Source organism: Corylus avellana, chromosome ca1, assembly GCF_901000735.1.
Source record: "Corylus avellana chromosome ca1, CavTom2PMs-1.0".
Classification (NCBI taxonomy): Eukaryota; Viridiplantae; Streptophyta; class Magnoliopsida; order Fagales; family Betulaceae; genus Corylus; species Corylus avellana.
Window position 1 is genome coordinate 13090332 of NC_081541.1, and position 21165 is coordinate 13111496.

At 36.6% G+C, this 21165-nt stretch overlaps 1 protein-coding gene across 1 annotated transcript; it reads left to right on the top strand.

Moving 5' to 3' along the window:
- Positions 1–11990: 11990 nt before the first annotated feature.
- Positions 11991–18832, top strand: LOC132186985 (probable acyl-CoA dehydrogenase IBR3). The gene is made up of 17 exons (XM_059601122.1): positions 11991–12291; positions 12387–12521; positions 12842–12982; positions 13106–13237; positions 13544–13729; positions 13962–14039; positions 14291–14413; positions 14941–15039; positions 15130–15247; positions 15399–15664; positions 15821–16012; positions 16458–16600; positions 16787–16871; positions 16953–17162; positions 17707–17859; positions 18117–18221; positions 18354–18832. The coding sequence occupies exons 1-17, from the start codon at positions 12157–12159 to the stop codon at positions 18543–18545; spliced, it is 2493 nt and encodes an 830-aa protein (XP_059457105.1). The 5' UTR covers positions 11991–12156; the 3' UTR covers positions 18546–18832.
- Positions 18833–21165: the final 2333 nt, after the last annotated feature.

Genomic DNA, 21165 nt, shown 5'->3' on the forward strand with positions numbered 1-21165 from the left:
TGCCACGGCTTAGCTTACGTAACAGTACTCCTGCCGTCATGCTTGCTTAGCTCATCATATGCTTCTGATGCTGAGCTTAATTACGAAGAAAATATATTCCAGTGTAGGGGTAGGCGGAGCTTTGATGCCTATTGAGGTGAAGAAACAAAAAGATGTTTATAATTGCGCTGGTCCAAGGCAAAATGGAAGCATATTGACCCCAATTATCGAAGGTGTACCCCACATGGTAATCAAATCTATGTTCAATAAAGGTTGTTAGATAACAATATTCCTCCTTTCATTTGCTTTTCTTAACACGTCGGCTAAATATTGTCCGATCCTGATCATCTATATATCCAATATAATAGAATATATATATTTTTTTTTCTTCTAGAAAGTCTTAAATCCTTGTACTCTTAAATGATTTTTTATATAAAGATCGATCGATCGGAAAGTTTAAATCCTTGTACTCTTAAATGATATTATAATCAAGATCGGAAAGTTTTGTGCACAAAATTAATCGTATTTAATTAGAATATAGTTTTTGTGCATGCATGTAGCTCTTTTTCCTTTTTGTTTCTTTAGTTACTTTTCATTTTCTTTCTCAAACTTAAAATTTGTCTCAAATCTCAAATCTTCTGTATAAGGCAAAAAGGTCATGGGGGTCACACCAACAACATAGAATTTTTTATTAGAACAATTTTATGAAAGTCCTTATTTTTTTTCTAATTAAAAAGGACTTATATATTATTTATACAATTGTGTTTCTCAAAGTTCTTTTTTTTTTTTTCTTTGTTAATATGAATGTTCCACGCTTGCTTTTGTTTTTCTAATTTTGTTGCTAACTTAGCCAATTAATAGTTAAACATTTTTTAAAAAAAATAAAAATAAAAAAGTAATATTACTCTTCACACTCATTTTATATATGTCAATATGGTGTGTTTTAATTAATTTTTCTTTTTGGTTTTTTAAGTTGATAACATAAAGAACTACTTAAAACATGTCAAGTCAGTCAATATAAAACGAGTGTGATAAATTAGTGTAAAGAATAGCATTGCTCTTTAAAATAAAATTCTCACACATATATAGTAGCTTATGAACAGTACATACTTCCAAGCTTTTGTCAGTAGCAAATATTCTGATGGAAATTAACATTATGATCCATATAATATTGTCCTTTATCTTTTAAATTTAAACATCCCTTCTAGTCACTCTCGAAAAAAAAAAAAAGCTTGCGTTATATAGTCATTTACGCCTCCAAGTTCATGTGAGAGGCGACTCTGAGTTGTTATGGCGACCTACCGGCCTAATAATTGCAGTTCAAGAGCCTTCTACCAATTTGAAAGTTGTCACATGTAATGAGTCTCATTCTCCATAGTGTGGGTTGTATAAGAGCTTCCAACCAAGCTTTGAAACAAGGGCTAAATTGCCCTCTCTCATCTTCCTGATTCCTAACCCTCCTAAGTCTTTAGGGAGGGATAAGGAATCCCAAGCTTTAAGAGAGAGATTTCTAGACTTGGTAGAAGGGAAACCCCACCAAAATTTTTTGAAGCTTCTATCCAGCTGAGAGCAGAAAAATGAGGGAAGCAAAAAGGTACTCATGACATAGGAGTGAATGGTAGCAGCAACTGATTTTATAAGAACCAATATGCCTGCTTGGGAAAGAGTTTTGGCTCTCCAGCCCTCCATCCTACTATATACCCTATCAAGGACAAAATTGAAAGCACCTCTCTTAGAATTACCCATCAGAATAGGGAGGCTAAGATAAAGATATTTAGTGGGATTGGAAGTATATGGAAGGATGGCTGAGATGGATGAGATGGTTGAGGGGTTTGTGTTTTTGCTAAACCGGATGGAGGATTTGGTGGTGTTAATGGATTGACCAGACGATCTACAATACTTCTCAAGGCAAGAGTTTATGCAGTTGGCTTCAGAAAGATTAGCTCTACCAAAAATAAGCAGGTCATCAGCAAAAAGCAAATGGTGAATAGCAACATTGTTCCTGGAAATCTTTAAGCCTTTAATAGAACCAGCTCTTTCCTCTCTGAACATTAGTCTTAAGAAAACCTCATAGCCAAGGATAAAGAGGAAAGGAGAAAGGGGATCTTCTTGTCTCAACCCTCTCTCAGGGGAGAAGAAACCAAATGGGCTGCCATTCAAAAGAATGGAGAAGAAAGCATAGGAGATGCAAGCTCTTATCCAAGTAATCCAAGTAAAGTAGAAACCAAGTTTTTCCATGATAGCAAGAAGAAACATTCATTCCATTCTATCAAAGGCCTTCTCCATGTCCATTTTAAGAAACAAATAACCCCATCTTCCTTTCTTGTTCTTAAAGGTATGAAGGAGTTCATGAGCCAGAATTGTGTTATCCTGAATATTCCTATTAGGGATAAAAGCAGACTGAGTTGGAGAGATAATTCTATGGAGAAAAGGTTTCAATCTGTTGGCCAGGATCTTAAATATAATTTTGTAGACAATGTTACAAAGACTAATGGGTATAAATTGATGAGCAAAATGAGACCCACTAACCTTTGGAATGAGGGCTATGAAAGTGTGATTTTGCTCCCTTGGAAGATGATTATTCTTGAAGAAGTTCCAAATAAAATTCAGCATATCTTCCTTGACATAGCCCACATAGCCCCAGTATTTTTTGTAGAAGAGAGCAGTGAATTCATCAGGACCCGAAGCTTTGGAGGATCCAAGGCTGGCTAGAGCTTGAATAACTTCCAATTCAGAAGGAATGGAGCAGAGGGAAGAATTGTCCTTGTCAATGACAACATGAGAAAAGAGGTCCAGCATTTCTACCTCAATGTTGGGACTAGAGGTGGAAAACAGAATGGTGAAATGATTAGTGAAATTCTTCCTAATATCTGCCCTTGAGGACACCCAGGCACTAGAATCTAACTTGAGAAAGTTAACAACATTAGATCTCCTTCTGATGAGAGTAGAAGTGTAGAAGTATTTGGTGTTAAGATCCTTACAAGTCAACCAAGATGCCCTGGATTTTGAACGCCATAGAGTGTCTTCATGCTTGAGAAGCTGCTCTAACTCAAGCTTCATTTGAGTTTCCTATCATAAGCAAAATTACAAGGAGGAGATTGTTGAATTAGATCCAGCTGAAGAAGAGTGGCCTTGATGTTTTTCTGAATGTTACCAAAATGAGTAGCATTCCATTTCAGTAGAGCAATTTTGGTTTGTTTGAGCTTTTTAGGAAGATAGATGGCAGGATTACCATAGACAGGAGATTTTCAAGCAGTGTCAATCACTTTTCCACAAGAGGGGTCTTTGGACCAAAAATCCTCAAACCTAAAAGGTCTAGGGAAGAAAAATGAGTGGTTATTTGTGTTTAGGGAAATGGGGTTGTGGTCAGAGTTGAAGGCAAGGATATAAAGGAGGGAGTATACGGGGTGTAAGTGAATCCAATTTGGAGAGGCCAAGCCTCTGTCAAGTCTTTCTTTAACGATAGCAGGACCTTGTCTATGGTTACACCAGGTGTAGGGGTTACCAGCAAACCCAAGATCAATCAAACCAAACTGATCAATTAAACTTCTAAGATAGCAATTACCAGAATTGACAACAGGTCTACCACCAAGTTTTTCTGACTAAGACAAAATAGAGTTGAAGTCTCCTATACACAGCCAGGGGGCCTCAAAATTTTCACCAACAGAGGCGAACGAATCCTAAAAGGCCTGTTTGTCATTTCTGTTTGGGGGGCCGTAAACATAAGAAAGAATCCATGGAGACTGTGGAGGATCTGAGTAACACCAAGCCGAGATGTTATTCTTGTTTGTGATAAAGCAATCAAGATCCACACTTGGCCGCTAGGTAACAACTAGACCACCACTAGCACCACAAGCAGCAACTTGAGACATAAGAAAGAAGCAGAGGCTATTCAAAGTAGCAAAGACTTGGGGAGGAGAAGATTTGGTTTCAGAAAGAAAGAGAACATCAGGGGAGTGATCACGGATCATCACCCTCAAGCTACGAACTGCAACAGGCCTAGAGAGCCCTCTGCAGTTCCAAGATAAGATCTTCATTGGTGCTGGGGAGGCTTGACACAGCCTCCCTTCAACTTGGAATCAACTTCAGCAGCCACCACTGTTGAAACCATTTTATTTTTACCTTTCCAAGCAGCCTTGAACATTGCTCTAGCTGGGGACTTTCCAGAAAGACCTGGAGCAAAGGGCAAAGAGTAGTCTTTTGTTTAAGGTGTGAGAGTTTCTTGCTCAGAGGGAAGCCCAGGACCTTTTTTTGAGGGGGTGAGCAGGTCAAAGGTTCTAGGTCTTTTCTTGTTCTTTGGAGAGGAAGACGAAGAGCTTGAGGAGGAAGGGGGAGAGCTGGGGGTAAAGGGATGAGTTTCATCAGCGAGGGATAGAGAGGATTTTTTAGGGGGATGGGGAGATTTTTTGGAGGAAGAAAGGAGTTTTTTGGCGGGAGAGACCAAAGGAGCTGCAGCAGTTATAACCGTTGGGATAGAAGAGGAGTTTTGAGCAGGCTTGGGCTAAAGATTTTGGGCTGAGAAATCTAAGTGGGCTATGATGGGCCTAATAGGAGTTAGATCCATTGTGGAGAGGTCAAGTGGTTGGTTGGATTCCAACGAGCTATTGGCAAAGAGGGGTATGGGTTTTTGAAAAAGTGAAAAAGCATTTAATGGAATGTGAAGGGGGGTGTCATTTTTTTCGGCGGTACGGGAGATGGGATTATTGACATGTTGGGTAGAATAAGCAGTTTGTGAGAGGTGGTGAGCTGACTTTGGAGTGTTAGGGGAGGGCTTGGGGTATTGGGATGTCAGGTTAATGATAGGTTTGAGGGAATGTTCGAGTTGGCTAGCATTGGGAGGGGAGGTAGATATTTGGAGCTGAGTTGACTCGAGGCCTCATTCAAACTCATGAGATGAACAAGGTTAGGGTGAGTTTATTGTATGATGATCAATGGATTGAGTTGGAAGAAGATTAGAGAATATATTGACTTTGAGGGAAGATTTGTACCTGGCGGGAAATCTATCAGCTTGAGGTGTTTGGCAGAAAAACTGTTTGTGCCCAATCAAACCACAATCAGTGCGATAAACATCTAGCCTTTCATACCTAAGGCTCACCCATGTAACTTCACTATCTAGTCTTGCAAAAGGGAAGCCAAATTTCAGGGGTTTCGAAGAATCAATCTCCACCAAGATTCTGAGGTAGCTACGAAAGGTGGAGGAAGCACCATTGACATCATCTACTTTCAAGAGATGACCCAAGCCTTTCCCAATGGCTATAGCATTTCTGGTAGTCATGTTGCACAGAGGAAGACCAAGCACTTGTATTCAGAAGGGAACATCTTTCAGGGAAAGTTCTCCTATAGTAGCAGTAAGAGACCATTTTTGAAGAGCAAGAAGAGAGCCATTGACATTCCAGGTTGTCTGGTTGAGAATCCTGGTGATATGCTCCTGTTTTGAAAATTTGAAAAGGAATAGGTTTGGTCCTAGCACAGCAAAGGAGAAGGGAATGGCAAAGGGCCAAGCTTTGATGAGAGAAGCATAAACTGATTGATTATTGTGAGTTTTCTGAGAAATGAGATGCCCTACAAAAGGGAGATATTCATCGGTAACTTGCTCAAGGGGAAGAGTTTCTAACTGGTAAGGAGGGTCCTCCCAGGATAAAGCTTTTGTTTGGGCAATGAGAGAGTCCATATCTATTTGTGAAGGATCCATGAAGGAGAAAGCAGGACTGGAAGCAAGCTGAAAAGATTAAGGCAATCGTATTTGGGATAAAGTGTGCTAAAGTTTAGAAGACAATTGGAGAGGCAACTATTGATTTTTTTTTTTTTTTTTTGAAAAATAGTTTTTGTATCATTTCATTCAAAATCTAGAGCAAAAACTCTAAACAATAAGAGCCAAAAGCTCTAAGGAGACAATGTCAGCAATACAATTGGGAACCTCCTCTATCCAAATCTGCTCTGAAGTGGTCATAAGTACATGCTTTGCTAGGTGATGGGTAGCTGAATTCTCTTCTCTTAACATGAGAGGCCATCCAACTTCGTAGCTTGTTCAGAATCCCCCTAGCAATATCCACCAGCTGCCCATATATGGGCTCTAGTTTGGACCCGCATCCCTTAAAGCTTGGACAACCTGCAATGAATCCCCTTCAAGAATGATGTCTGGCAATCCCAGGTCTCTATTGAATTTTGCAGCCATCAAAGCACCCATGGGTTCCGAGATCACTGGTTCTTGAAAGACGTTAACTCTCTTACTTTGGGCAGCTGTTACCAAACCTTTGTGATCTCTGACGATAATTCCAAAGCCCAAACATTTGTGTTGATTGTCCAGAGTCACGTCCTAGTTCACTTTGTAGCGCCCAAAGGGAGGAGTTGCCCATTTTACAGGAGTTTTCCTTGCCTGTTACACGTCACTGTCCCTTCCGAAGCTAACAAGGAATTGCATATACATTTCCCCCCGCCTCGTGAGCAATCCGGTTTGGGTGAATAAATTCAGCCCCGTGCACACTTGAATTGTGATGTGCCCGTATCTTTTTTTTCTATGAGGGCAAAAAGATTCAAGTCTTTTCTGCTACATCGTGCTATCATGCCCTCAACAACATCCAGAAAAGATCCATAATGTCCCTTGCTTTTGTGGATTCTTCTACCACAGGCTCCCCATACAACCATTGAAGATGGACATTCCCATAAGATGTGTAGCATTGTTTCTTTTTCCCTGGTGCAGAAAATACAGAGGTCCCCCTTGACTATTCCCATCTTCAATAAGTTATCTTTTGTTGTAAGAATATTGATGCAAGCCCTCCACATAAAGAACTTAGCCGAGTTAGGAACCTTTAAATTCCATACCACTTTTCACATAGAAGTATACCCTGACCGGAGGGATCCTTCCCCGGTATGCCGAGCTTTCATCTCTTTTTCCAAGTGATAAGCACTCCTCACAGTAAAAAAAAACCAGAGGTGGTTGCTCTCCATATCAACTTATCTAGTTGTTGGTACCGACTAAAGGAAGGTTGCATATGAGATAAGATTCTTCTTCCATGAAGATCTCTCAGATCAAGGACGTGTTCCAACCCCTTGTGCCTATTTTGATGAGTTCGCCTACCTTAGCATCCACGGCCAGATGTGTTCAAGGTGACTGGACATCATAAGATGTAGGCCTCGGCAACCATTTATCACCCCAACTTTGAGCAATACTATCATCCTCAATATGCCAGATTAAGCCCTTTCTAAGTAGTCCCCTCACCAACAATAAACTTTGCCAAGCAAAGAAGGGTCTACTTCCGAGGTTTGCCCCCCAACAGGGATAATACTTTGCTTTGATGATTCTCCCAGCCAAGCTCTCCGGATTTTGCAGTAATCACCAACATTGCTTAGCTAAAAGTGCTTTTTTAAAACAAATGAGGTCGCGAAACCCCATTACACCTTGAGATTTTGCATACACCATTTTCTCCCAATAAATCTTCTTACTATTTTCTTTGTGACCCCACCAAAGTTTCTGCATAATGCAATTTAGGTCACTACATAGTGCTTTGGGAAATAAGAAGAGACTCATACTGTAAGTCGGGATTGCTTGGACCACCGCTTTTATCAATATTTCCTTGCATGCCTGAGACAAGAATTTTGTCTTCCAATCAGTCCCACTCCTCCTGACCTTGTCAGTTATATTCCGGAATTCGCTTATGCGAGACTTACCCACTAGCTAGTGTGGGTAATCCTAGGTATGTATCAAACTGTTGCGAAACGGGAACTCCTATCACTCGGAGAAGACAATCTCAAGCCTCCTGACTAGTATTTCTGTTAAAGAAAATCGAGGTCTTATCCTTGTTGAGCCGTTGCCCCAAGGCGCTCTCATAGACTTCAAGGATATCCAACAAATACTTCTATTCTAGCTACCAGGTTAGCCTTGCAAAAAAACAAACTATCATCAACAAAGAATAAATGATTTAACCTAGGTCCACCAACAGAGGTGGACACTCCCTTTACCTATCCAATTCATTCAACTTGTTGGAGTTGGGAGCTCAGGGCCTCAGCACAAAGAAGAAAAAGATAGGGGGATAGATGATCCCCTTGTTGTATCCCTCTAGTTGGATATATATGGCCCACAGGTTGCCTGTTAACAATAACTGCATATTGGACAACAGTAATACACTTCATAATAAAGTCAATCCATTTGGAAGCGAACCCCAGCTGTTTCATGACTTCGGCCAAAAAGACCCACTCGACATGGTCATAAGCCTTGCTCATATCGATGTTTTAAGCCATATAAGTGATATAACCCTCCTTTTCACTACAAAAAATAATAATAATAAATAAATAAATAGTGACGTTTTGAATAGTGATGTTTCGTTGGAAAATGTCATTAAACTGCAGTGTTTTACTATTCAAATGCACTATTCATAAAATAGTGACGTTTGAATAATGTTAGTACTATTCACGCGTGAACAGTATGTTACTATTCAAACGTCTCAAATTTTGAAAAATATTGGCCCAAAAACTTCAAAATTTCTCATCTTTCACCTATACACATAAAACTATTTTTTTTTTAAAAAAAAGATGAGGGCCACCCCCCAACCCCAACAAGAACCAGCAGTCACCCCTCTAATTTTTTTTTAAAAAAAAAATATTTGAATTTGTTTAATTTTTAACAAGAAAATTAATTTGAATTTTTTTGTTTTATATATATATAAAGAGTACCGACATTTGAATATTGCAAAGTGTCACCTTTCACAAAGGTGACGCGTATTGTTCACACGTCGCCTTCTAAAATGTGATGTGCGGTGGATACAAGTAGAGGCGGGTCTAAAAAACAAAATTTTACCGGCAATTTTTTAGGTTTTTAAGCCATAGCCCCTGCTCTTCATCCTTTCTTCTTTATTTGCTTGAAGAAAATAAAATGAGAAGAAGAAGAAAGGTTTCAGAGAGAAGAAGAATGGGGCTGGACAGTGTGCGAAGAAGAAAGGTTGCTGGTTGTAGAAGAATTTTGCGAGAGCATTCCTATCAGCCTCACCAAATTTTATTCACCAACATAACCAAAAGTACGCTTTTAGTTATTTTAACATAACTCACCTTTTTAGAGCACTCACAGCAGTCTCACTATTTTAACAATTAACTTTCACTATTTTATTTAAATATTATTTTTCAAAGATTTGTTTATTCTTTCTCTAACTTTTATATTTTTTTGAATGTTTGTTAATGGTCTATTTTAAGAATATTTGTCTTATTCTAACGGTACTATTTTAAAAATTTTGTCATATTTTCTTCATTTTCTTAGTTTTAATTTCTATTGGAAGCTAGAAGATAATGTTTTTCATGATTAATTTTGGATTGTTAGTAACGTCGGCTTATTTCCACTCCCATATCAATTTTGAAAAGTTTATATATATATATTAAAAAAAAAAAAGGATTTTTTGTCTTTACTATCATTCAGCAGTAATAATATTTAATGTAATTATATGGCATAATATATACGTTGATTTCATTGAAGAGGGAGAGAGAAGAAAAGAGAAGGGAGAGAGGCTACAGAGAAAAGGGAAAGAAAAAGAAAAAAATGAGAGAAAAATGAAAAGTAAAAAGGATGAGAGAAAAAATATATTTGTTAAATGAATAGATAAGTGAATAGTAAATTTTAAGTTTGGTGAGTATTGTTCACCTCAATAATTTTTTTTTTTTTTTTTTTTTGTTAAAGTGGTGAGACTGAAAAAATGTATATTTAAGCAATTTTAGTTGAATTGTCTTACCAAAATAACCAAAAAAAAATAATTTTGGTAAGGGTGTAAGGAGTGCTACGAGTAAAAGTGTAAATGGGAAAGCTATGCGTGAATCTCAAAGGAGACTGCTGCATCTGACGAGTGCACATGATGAGGAAGACGTGGCAGCAGCTGATCGGAATTGGGAAAAAAATAAAGTTGACTCGCGTATTTAGCTAGACCCCAATAGAGGGTTCCAAATTTCCCCTTTCAAGTTTTATGCGTTTGTTTTAAATATTTTGCACTTGCGTTTTGCTTAGATGCGATTTATAATGCATGTCATTTGGCCTTTCAGCTTAGGGGAGTAATAAATAACCGAATGGGGCTAGAGTTGTTAGTTGGACTGTTGGAGTAGGCCGTTTAAAAGGGGTTCAGATTGTAATAAAGATCTCAAGAAAAGAGTTAAAAACTTTTGTAATTCATTAGATTCAAGTTCCTCCAATTACTTAATTCAATATCAATACATATTTCGTTCATAAACTACCATTCTATACATCTCAATCATCCACATATACAACCATCTTATACAGAACTATCAATAAATACACATACTTATTTCACTGCACAACCACATATCAAATATGCATTCAAATACATTCTAGAAATATATAAAAAAAAAACTTTACAAAATGTTGGATTTGGGTCTGAACTATAGAAATTCTTCCCATGTCGTGTCTTTTGTTATTAGATACTATTATAAAGAAAAATATATCCCAAAATATAATTGCATTCATTGATAGATAATTAAATATTAAACCGTGTTTAGGATAAAGAAAGTATTTATGTTGAGTTTAAGGTATTTTATTAAAATATAATATTATTTTATATTAATTTATTATTAATACCACCACTACAAGAAGAACATCCTAGATTCGCCACTAGATTGCCAACATCACATTCTGGAAGGTGATGTGCATTATTCACACGTCGTCTTTCAAAAGGTGACGTTTGGGCTTAAAATGTCACTGTTCAAACATCTTCAATTTTGAATTTAGTCACTATGTTTACGGGCATTTAGAAAATGTCGTTATGCAAATGTCACTACATCAATAGTGACATTTTTTGGGCTAAAAAGCCAACTTACACGTGTCACTATTTTAGCCTCTCTTTTTTTGTAGTGTTCCCCACATGCGAGAACGTATTATATGTAAAATTTCATAGGCTGCTAAAATGTTATCCGGAGTCAAGCGACCCGAAATGAAAGCACTTTGATTGCTAAATATAATGTGGGGGTAAAATAACTTTCCATCTATTAGCAAGTACCTTCGGACAAAATTTTGTATAAGATGTTGTAAAGGCTCATAGGGTGAAAATATGTGACCTTTTTGGGATTGCTTGTTTTTAGGAAGCAGAGCAATGTGTGTCAGGTTGACTGCCTCATCAAAATTTCAAGACCCAAAAAAATTTTGGATTGGGTCACATACCTTTGGACCCACCTCCTCCCATTGGTCTTGTTAGAAACAGGCCAGGAAACCATCCGGACCCACCTCCAAGCCATTGATGTTAGCTAGGAGTTTTTAGCACAAAAGTCCGCTCAACTCCAATTCCAAAACCAAATCAGTAATGTGTCCCGATTGCAAGTCACATCAATAACATCCTCCAAGGAACATATTTATTTTCCAAATCATTGGGTGTCAAAAATATGAAATAGTTAAAGATGTATCATCTTCTCCGGTTAGAAAACCTTTTTCTTTTTCTTGTAATCTTTCGAGTTTTAACAATTTTGTATTGATTTTATTTTTTTTTTTCCTTCGTGGCTTTTCATTAAAGTGAGGGCTTAAGGTCCGTCGTTGCGTATTAGGTAAAACCGTAAAATAAGTATTTTAAGTAATATTATGAGTTATCTTTTTATTATTTTTTTATTTTTTTTAAATTAATATGACTTTTAAAATCAGCATTAGATTAACTTTAATAAAAAAAAAACTCTCTAAATATCAACTATCAAAAACGTAAAAATTATTTAGTCTTTTAAGTTTTTATATTATTTTTTTTGCTCTTATTACCAAGAACAAATAAAAAATAGAAAAATAATATTTAAGTAAAGAAAAAAAAATGGAGTGTTTGATGTTTTGTTCTTTTTAATAATAGTATTCCTAAATTAAATTAAAAAAGTAATTTTTTAATTTTTTTTTTTTTCTGAGCAAATAAAAAAAAAATAAAAAATAAAAAAGGGAAGTGTAAAAATTAACTTTTTTTTTAATAGAGAAAAGTAGGCATATCCGATCGGACTCCTACTCGTCATCCAAAGTACGCATATATATAATCCAAACCATCTCACTCTTCTGGAACACGTATCTACCCGCCAATTCCAAACCATCTCACTCGCGCGGCTTGCCGAAGCAGACGCGTAGACTTCACTTTCCACTGTCCGCATTGAATTTGTAACTATTTCTTCAACGCAAATCCTTTCCATTGTGCCAGGGATTCAGACCTTGTAATCATCCAAAATCGAATAATGTCGAGCCGTACGTCCGATCTGGTAGGGAAAGTGGACGCAGCCAACGCGCTCGACCTTGGCGCGTTGTTCAGCTACTCCTCCGCCAACGTCCCTGGCTTCCCTCTCCCTCCGTCCGATTTCACCGTCTCTCGGGTCCGTTTCTCCCTTTAACTTTGTGCTTCTTTGTTTTCTTTAATCTATCTTTGTTTTAGGTTTTGACGAGAGTTTGTGTGTGTGTGTGTGTGTAGTTCGGGCACGGGCAATCGAACCCGACGTATCTCATGAAAGTGGGCTCGGGTAGTTCAGTGAAACGGTACGTTTTGAGGAAGAAACCCCCTGGGAAGCTGCTCGAGTCTGCTCATGCTGTGGAGAGAGAGTTTCAGGTAAACAAGTTGTATGCTCTGTTTGGTTGCTCAGAAAATAAAAAGGGATTAGAGTTTTTGGAATTTTGAACTTAGGCTGTTGTTACTGTTTTGTCTCGCTGTGGCAAAAACAATGAATTTTGAAAGAAAAGTAATTGGTTTGGTAGTCAAATTATGCGGAAGGGTAACAAATGTTAAAATGTTGTTTGAGTGGTTAAATCCACCAAATTCAAACAGTTTAGACTTCTTGGGACTAAGTTTTACCTCCCATTTAAAGTTGAAATTCACCCGCTTTTGAGGAACTATCTTTGAATTCGAAATCTCGATTTTTGATGGGACAGGTTCTCCGGGCATTGGGTGCTCGTACCCAAGTTCCGGTTCCGAAGGTTTTCTGCTTGTGTACCGACCCAAATGTAATTGGAACTGCGTTTTACATCATGGAGTATTTGGATGGACGCATATTCATAGACCCCAAGCTGCCGGTATGGTATTTCCGCTACAACGCCGTGATTAATCTGGACTTATTGAGTGTAATTTTTGGATTCTTAGTGTAAAATGTATCCACTTGATGGATTGAATTGTGTAAATGCTTTCTGGTCTATTAGGATGTACCACCTGGCACGAGGAGAGCGATATATCGAGCAACTGCAAAAACTTTAGCTTCTCTACATTCCACTGATGTGGATGCCATTGGTCTAGGAAAATATGGGCGTCGGGAAAACTATTGTCAGCGGCAGGTAATTGTCTGAATTTTTTTTTCTAGTTTGTTTATTTATAAGATGATAATGTACCTTGAAAGACATCATGTCATATGAAATTTTCACAAATTGAGTTGAAAGTGTGTTAAGAATGAGTTTCTGCTGCACTAGGTCTATAATGAACTTCACATGCCACAAAGCATGAATGTGTTGAGCACTGGCTACTTTGTGTCAGCCACATCCTTGACAATAATTGGAAGCTCCTGACTTGTAACTACAGAGCAAACTAAGAAAGAAAAACTCATATTCTGATATTCCTTTGTATGAATTTTATGCTTACTTTAGGTCGAGAGGTGGGCTAAACAATATATAGCGTCAACTGGTGATGGTAAACCTGACAGAAATCTGAAGATGCTCCAACTGGTTGATTGGCTACGGCAACATATTCCTCTTGAAGATTCTTCAGGAGCATCAGCAGGAATAGTTCATGGAGACTTTCGCATTGATAATCTTGTATTTCATCCCCATGAGGTCTGGTACTTCATAAACCTTTGATTGATCTAAATGCTTATATTATCTAAATATAGTCAGTGTGTGTTCTCTTCTCATAAATCGTAAATTTCAAAAGTTATATTATGAAACAGAAATACTAACATTACTGTTTGTACTTCACTTGACTCATTTTGTCCACAATGATCAACACATGCACTAACATCATAGATATTCTGGGTTGCACATCTAACAGATACTCTTAATGGTGCAGGATCGAGTTATTGGCATTCTTGATTGGGAACTTTCTACTCTTGGAAACCAAATGTGTGATGTTGCATACAGCTGTTTGGTACAAACAATTTTCAGACTTCACTTAATTGGCATGGAAAGAGATATTTTCTATACTATATTACTTATTGAGGGTTAAGTTGTTCTCTTTTAGCCTCTGGTTTTAATGATTGGGTTTTTTTTTTGGGGGGGGGGGGGTTGGCCATTTTATTTATGTGTCTCCAGTAAACTAGTCTGATAACATAATGACTAAGGGTTAGGTGTTCATTGAACGTCATTTTCAAAGTTATTGTAACTTTCTTTCCATGGCAGCATTACTTTGTGGACTGGGGGCTTCTTGGAAAGGCACAACTGGGTGAAGGTATGGAACTTGCTGGAATGCCAGAAGGGATTCCTTCCCAGGCAGAATATTTGGCAGAATACTGCTCTGCTGCTGTAAGTTGCATATTGATAGTATTGATTTGATTGAGTTCTGTATGCTCATTTCTCCAAACCAATTTCCTCTCTGAGCAAATTTAGGCAATCTTCAAGAAAATGATTTGATTGAGTTCTGTATGCTCATTTGTCCAAACTAACTTCCTCTGTGAGGAAATTTAGCCAATCATCAAGAAAAATTTTCTTGAAATATACAAAAGATAGCATGTAGTAAGACATTAGGTAAGACAACAAGAATACTTGGTGCCAACGGAACTAACATGGATACATCATTTTATAAGATTTTATAGAGTAAAATGTGATGCGTAATTTATTATGTGATTGAATAGAAGTGAATCTATGATGTATTGCAGTTCCATACCATGCTAGTCATCCAATTGGTTCCACTCCCCTGTATTTGCTATGCTACTGTTTGCCTTTTATAGCAATCCTTTGTGGTCTAGTAAATGGTTGTAGTTGGTAATTCATATTCCTTTTTTCCAGTAAGCTTGTTTGAAGGACTCACATTGGGCATATTCACAATGCAGAGAAAACCATGGCCTGCTGCTGAATGGAAGTTCTACATTGCCTTTTCCTTGTTCCGTGGGGCATCAATTCATGCAGGAATATACAGTAGATGGATTATGGTATCTTCTCAAATGTTAAATAAGTAAAAAAGGTTTTGGCATGGGAAGTGAACACAGCAATATAATTTCTACTTTACCATGACAATGCAGGGTAATGCTTCAGGAGGTAAGCGTGCCCAACATTCAGGAAGATTAGCTAATGATCTTATTGACTATGCATGGGAATTTATTCAACGGCAGTCTGTGCTTCCCTTGCATCCTCCATCTGGTAGCCAATTAATATATTTTGTGGGCCTTGAACTTTCACAAATTTTAGCATGCAGATAAATTGGTTTTCTCGGATTAAATGATAGTATCCTAGCGTATTTATATACCCAAGGCTACTGCCTAATTTTATTTTATTCCTTTTAATGAATTAGATCCAATTGCACAAGACTATCTTAAACTATCTGGAAATGAGAATAAAGATCAAGGCCTTTCAAATGGAGAGGGGAGGTTTGTTCCCTGTAAAAGGGTGCTGGAATTGAGAAACAGATTGATCAAGTTCATGGAAGATCGCATATACCCCATGGAAAATGAATTTTACAAACTTGCTCAGTCTACCTCACGTTGGACTCCTCATCCAGAAGAGGAGAAATTAAAGGAGCTAGCAAAGAAGGAAGGCTTATGGAACTTATGGATACCTGTATGGATCTTAATTTTTCTTTCCTTTTATCATTCTATATTTATTTTTTCTTTTGGAAGTGTAGGCATCCTACCTCATAAATTAGTTATTTTGTTTTTAGAAGATAACTTCTTTTGATTGAACATACTTTGCTTATATCCTTTTGCTTATGTGCAGTTTGATAGTGCTGTTAGGGCAAGAGAACTGGTTTTTGATGGGAGCAATACTCTCTCTAATTGTGCATATGATCAGTTACTGGGTGCGGGCCTCTCAAACCTTGAATATGGATATCTTTGTGAGATTATGGGCCGTTCCACTTGGGCTCCACAGGTGTTTAATTGTGGGGCACCTGACACTGGAAATATGGAGGTAAAATGAAAGTTTCGGATTCTTTAAGGTTCACAAATGATAATCAGTCCTGTTGTCACATGGTTTCCCCTTTTGTGTATAGAGTGATCTTGAGATACTATCAGAACTTGGAAAGTAAAGAGAGTGATTGTTGCTTTGCAACCTTTTAGGAATAACTCTTTGTAGTTGTAGCTCAAGATACCTAGTGCTACTTATTTTCTTGAATGGTCGGTTTATCAGGTTGGTGATATTTGGAGACTTCCCTGTTATATAATTTTGGATTCTGTGAAATTAATAATATGATTTAGCTTTCTTACAAAACGCCTTTAGTATCTATTTGTGTGTTTTGCTGGGTTGTCGTAATTCATTTTTCATGTTAGGTATTGCTGCCGTCTGGTTGTCATAATTCATTTTTCATGTTAGGTATTGCTGCCGTCTGGTTGTCATAATTCATTTTTCATGTTAGGTATTGCTGCGTTATGGAAATAAAGAGCAACTAAATGAATGGCTTATTCCCTTGCTTGAGGGTAAGATCCGGTCTGGATTTGCGATGACAGAACCACAAGTCGCATCTTCTGATGCTACCAATATCGAATCATCTATTAAAAGGTATATGCATCATCTTTCAATAAACTAGGTCAATAATAAAATACCTCATTGAAGTATAGGGAAGGTATCTTGATGTTTTCATCCAAAATATTCCATGAAATGTGGGATATTACTATATCTAACCCATGCCATTTTGTCGGAGCTTTTGCTTGATATATGTATGACCGCTGTTGGCTCCATCTGCAGAGAAGGAGATACTTATGTCATTAATGGGACGAAGTGGTGGACAAGTGGGGCAATGGATCCAAGGTGCAGACTTCTCATAGTCATGGTTAGTTCTTGGTTGGCACAGCTGTAGAAGTCCAAATTGTTCTTCATGTGGTTAAGGGAGTTTGATCTGAACAATATGCAGGGAAAAACTGACTTCACTGCTGCAAAGCATAAGCAGCAATCTATGATCTTAGTGGATATCCGGACTCCCGGTATACGCATAAAGAGACCGCTAATGGTGTTTGGCTTTGATGATGCGCCTCATGGGCATGCAGAAGTATCATTTGAGAATGTACGTGTGCCAGCAAAGAATATTCTATTGGGAGAAGGACGTGGATTTGAGATTGCCCAGGTAAAGTTGTTAAATACCTTCTAGAGTAACCTAGTGCATTATGACAAAAAGGGGAGAGCCTTCCCTGCCCAAATCACTCTTCCAGTAGGTCGAACCCAAGGTGTCCACGTTTGAGGTATTACTTGGCTATAGGGAACAGTGGTTTTCCAATCCATGAATGTCACAATAAATGAAATTCCTAGGCGACCAAATTGTACAACTACTTGGAATTTTGAACTGCTTTACATTTCCTAAACATCAACAAATTGACTTTTCTTCACGTGATTTAAGATTTTGACGAGCTTTAATGTCCTGTTACTGGTTTTATATGCATGTCAACATATTTGCAGCAATGATGTTGGTCTTAAACCAAGAAGCAAAAGGTTATGAGTCTGATATTCATCTGCTGAAAGTAGAAAATAGAAATGATTGTTAATGTTGACGGCTTAGATGTGATTTCAGAAATATGATTCCTGGCTGTGTTTTGTGAATGGAAATTTGTAGAGTTTTAACATGTGGTTACTGAGCTGCTTGTTGATGGACCAACCTGATATATTACTTGCAGGGTAGGCTAGGCCCAGGAAGGCTGCACCACTGCATGAGACTGATTGGTGCTGCCGAGCGTGGCATGGAGATGATGGCACGAAGGGCTCTTAGTAGAAGAGTGTTTGGAAAGTTGATAGCGGAGCAAGGTTCATTCCTTTCTGATATTGCCAAGGTATCTTGATTTAAGTCTCTATTATAGAATAATCGAAACATTTTATGTTGTTATACATCACAAGAGAAATGGATCTGACAGCGCAACCTAAATCAGTGAGAGGACCAATTATTCCAATGGATTAATGATCCAAAAACTGGTTGTGAGATTTTTATGTTGAACTTGTACCAGCCCACCGTGATGTTATCAGATATTATTAAACTCACCTCCTAGGGCAGTATTTGCTGCAGTCTTCTTAAATTGGCTCTTTGATTCAGTGTCGGATAGAGCTAGAGAAAACTAGATTGTTGGTTCTGGAAGCAGCTGACCAGCTTGATAGGCTTGGAAATAAAAAAGCCCGTGGGATCCTAGCAATGGCCAAGGTAATGGTTGTTTCTAATATGAATTGCCAGAACCAGAATCATTTCGTTCATTTTATATTGATAATGGTCAGGTATTATGTTATAATGTTAATGAATTTTTCTTTTAAAATGCCCTGGCGGTATGTGGAGCAGGTGGCTGCTCCGAACATGGCATTGAAGGTGCTTGACATGGCAATTCAAGTGCATGGTGGAGCTGGTGTATCTTCGGACACCGTTCTGGCACATCTCTGGGCAACAGCAAGGACACTGCGAATTGCAGACGGCCCAGATGAAGTTCACTTGGGTACTATTGCCAAGTTGGAACTGCAGAGAGCTAAGCTTTAAAAGATTTGAAGTGAAATTCTCTGAGCAGGATCCTTTATCTTTAGTAATTTAAAAGAAGAAAGGAGAGAATAATCCGGGGAACTAAAGGGCACTGTAGTTGACCCCCTCAACGGCAGTATAAGAGCCAAAAGGTGATTAATGGATGGTAGAATGTACCTGTAATATAGTTACTAATTTGGTTATATACTGAAATGGTCTATTTAATTATGCTGTTTGAATAACAAATAAAGAAAAAAAGAAGCAATTAATCTGTTGTGCGAAACAAAGCGGTTGATATCATTATTTCTTTTTCGGATTTCTGGTTATGAATACATTGTTCTTAGCAACTGTTTAATCTGAAAATGAAGGAATTGCAAAAAAGTGGCGGTTCAAGTAGGCTCAACCCACCAGGGAATGAGGCTCTGTGAAGCCAGCTAAACTAACCGTGGCCCCTCAACCTTCGGTCACATGACCCATGTATTCATGTGATCAAGCATTCGCCACATGACCCCAACCAAAGTGAAGGGCCAATCTTACACCCTCTCTCAATTTGGGACAACCGAATGAGTTGAACCATTTTTCCAACCCCTTGGTGCCCTCGCTCGATTTATAAGCTAGCGCAACCTAGCTAGGTGAGCAAAATGCTACATGCCTTATAAATGCATGTGTTGCATTTAATCTTAGCAATGTGGGATGGTAATTAAAGAATAGTGGCCAATTGGCGCGCACACTACTCATCGGGCTCGTAAGATTTCCCTGATTTCTTCAATTTCGTGTTGTTTACTACAACTTGTGCAATACTTAAAGGGTAAAAAGACAGATTATTGCGCATGAGATTGCCATCGGATTGCGCAAGAGCAGTTGAAATCGAGCTCTTTTTTCATGGAAGATGACACCTGAAGTTGTAAAAGATTTCATACAGTAAGAGACGAATCAAGTTAGGTGGTCTACATGTAAACAAGTGAAGATTTGAAGTGTTCGGTGGCCGTTAATTGTTGCTTCTCTAACTATTGAAACTTTATGGTTATATTTAGTACACAAAAATAATTATTCTATTATAAAAACTAGCTTAGAGCCCGCGCTACGCGCCGGTTTTTTTTTTTTATATATATAATTAAGTCCAAAAGTCTTTAAAAGATTATCAACAACAAATTTTATTTTCTTCTCTTAATTAACAAATTAGCTACCAAAAATCAAAAATCTTCATAAGATCATTTTAAACTATAATTTTACTTAATAGCATAAACCCACATATCCAATAAATTTAAAAATTCATAAATTTTAGTTCTTATAAATTGAAACGTGTTAAATATTTGTTCCCATATATGTAGTTTAAAATGAAATATAAAGGAAAAAAATTCAAAGTAAAAACCTAGATTAATCAATTATAGAAAATGATTGATTAATCATTATATTCCAACAATGATACCACTTCTCAAAAAAATTCTTTGTGAGGAGAAAGTTCAACTCCTGAAAGTTTATTATATTCCAACCATGAGACCACTGAAAAAATAAAGAAGTGTTCTTAAATAAATGAGCATGTTGATATATGATTACAATTATATTTACTAATTTTGTAAACAAAAAAATGTTGGTAGTTTAATTTTTCTTTTAAAAAAAGAAAGAGATAAAAAACAGTGGCAAGAATATTGGAACACCCAAAAACAAAAATGAACAACAAAAGTCAGTTAAATTTACAAAAGAAAATTTGTAACTTGTATTAAATAAAATTAATAAAATTTGAATGAAAAATAATATATAAATTAGAATAAAAATTAAGGACAAAACAAAAATGTAAACAAATGAAAAATACTAATATAATAACAAAGAAAATAAATAAATAAATAAACTCTTTTTTCTATATTTTTCTCAGTTCCAATGAAATCCACAAATATTAGAAAAGGTTTTGTCAAATAGATTTTTTTTTTTTTTCAACCATCCTTCACATATATAAAAGTAAATGAAACTAATTTTAAGACATAGGAAAACAAAGACAAAAAAAATCTACGATTGAAAAATTAAGAGTAAAATATATTGAAAAAATTGAGTTTGTATGAAAAAGAAACTCTCACTATTATTTTCTGAATTCAATGTAAAATTTACAAAAGAAAAGTAATCATTTGAATAAAAAATAATATATAAATTAGAAGAAAAAAAAAGGGGTAAAAAAGAAGAAGAAGAAAATAAGCACCGGAAATAAAGATAAAAAAAGTAAAAAATTAAAAATATTAATATAATTGAAAATAACTATTCTAGCGAAAAAAAAAAAAAAAAAAAAAAAAAAAAAAAAAAAAAAAAAAAAAAAAAACTTGTAGTATAATTTTTCATTAAGAAACAACAATTGGAAAATTGAAAATAACTGTTATAGGAAAAAAAATATATAGAAATAAAATAACAGTAGTATAATTTTTCATTGAGAAACAACAAATATAAACTCTCATAGAATCTCTCTCTCTCTCTTGTCTTTTTCAGGAATTGATTGATATAAATAGAAAGTAAAAGAAGAAGAAAAATAGAAAAAATAGAATATATATATATATATATAAGGGACAAAAACAAAAATAAAAGAACATAAGCATCGGAAATAAAGATTAAAAAAAATAATAAAAAAAAAAGGAAAATATAAAAATATGAAAATATT

What these genes read in the sequence shown, in the direction of transcription:
- LOC132186985 (XM_059601122.1), top strand. Translation starts at nt 12,157, where the DNA reads ATGTCGAGCCGTACGTCCGATCTGGTAGGGAAAGTGGACGCAGCCAAC. An exon ending in TCCCTTGCATCCTCCATCTG is followed by an intron (nt 15,248 to 15,398) that starts GTAGCCAATTAA and finishes TTAATGAATTAG; the next exon opens with ATCCAATTGCACAAGACTAT. An exon ending in ATCGAATCATCTATTAAAAG is followed by an intron (nt 16,601 to 16,786) that starts GTATATGCATCA and finishes CTCCATCTGCAG; the next exon opens with AGAAGGAGATACTTATGTCA.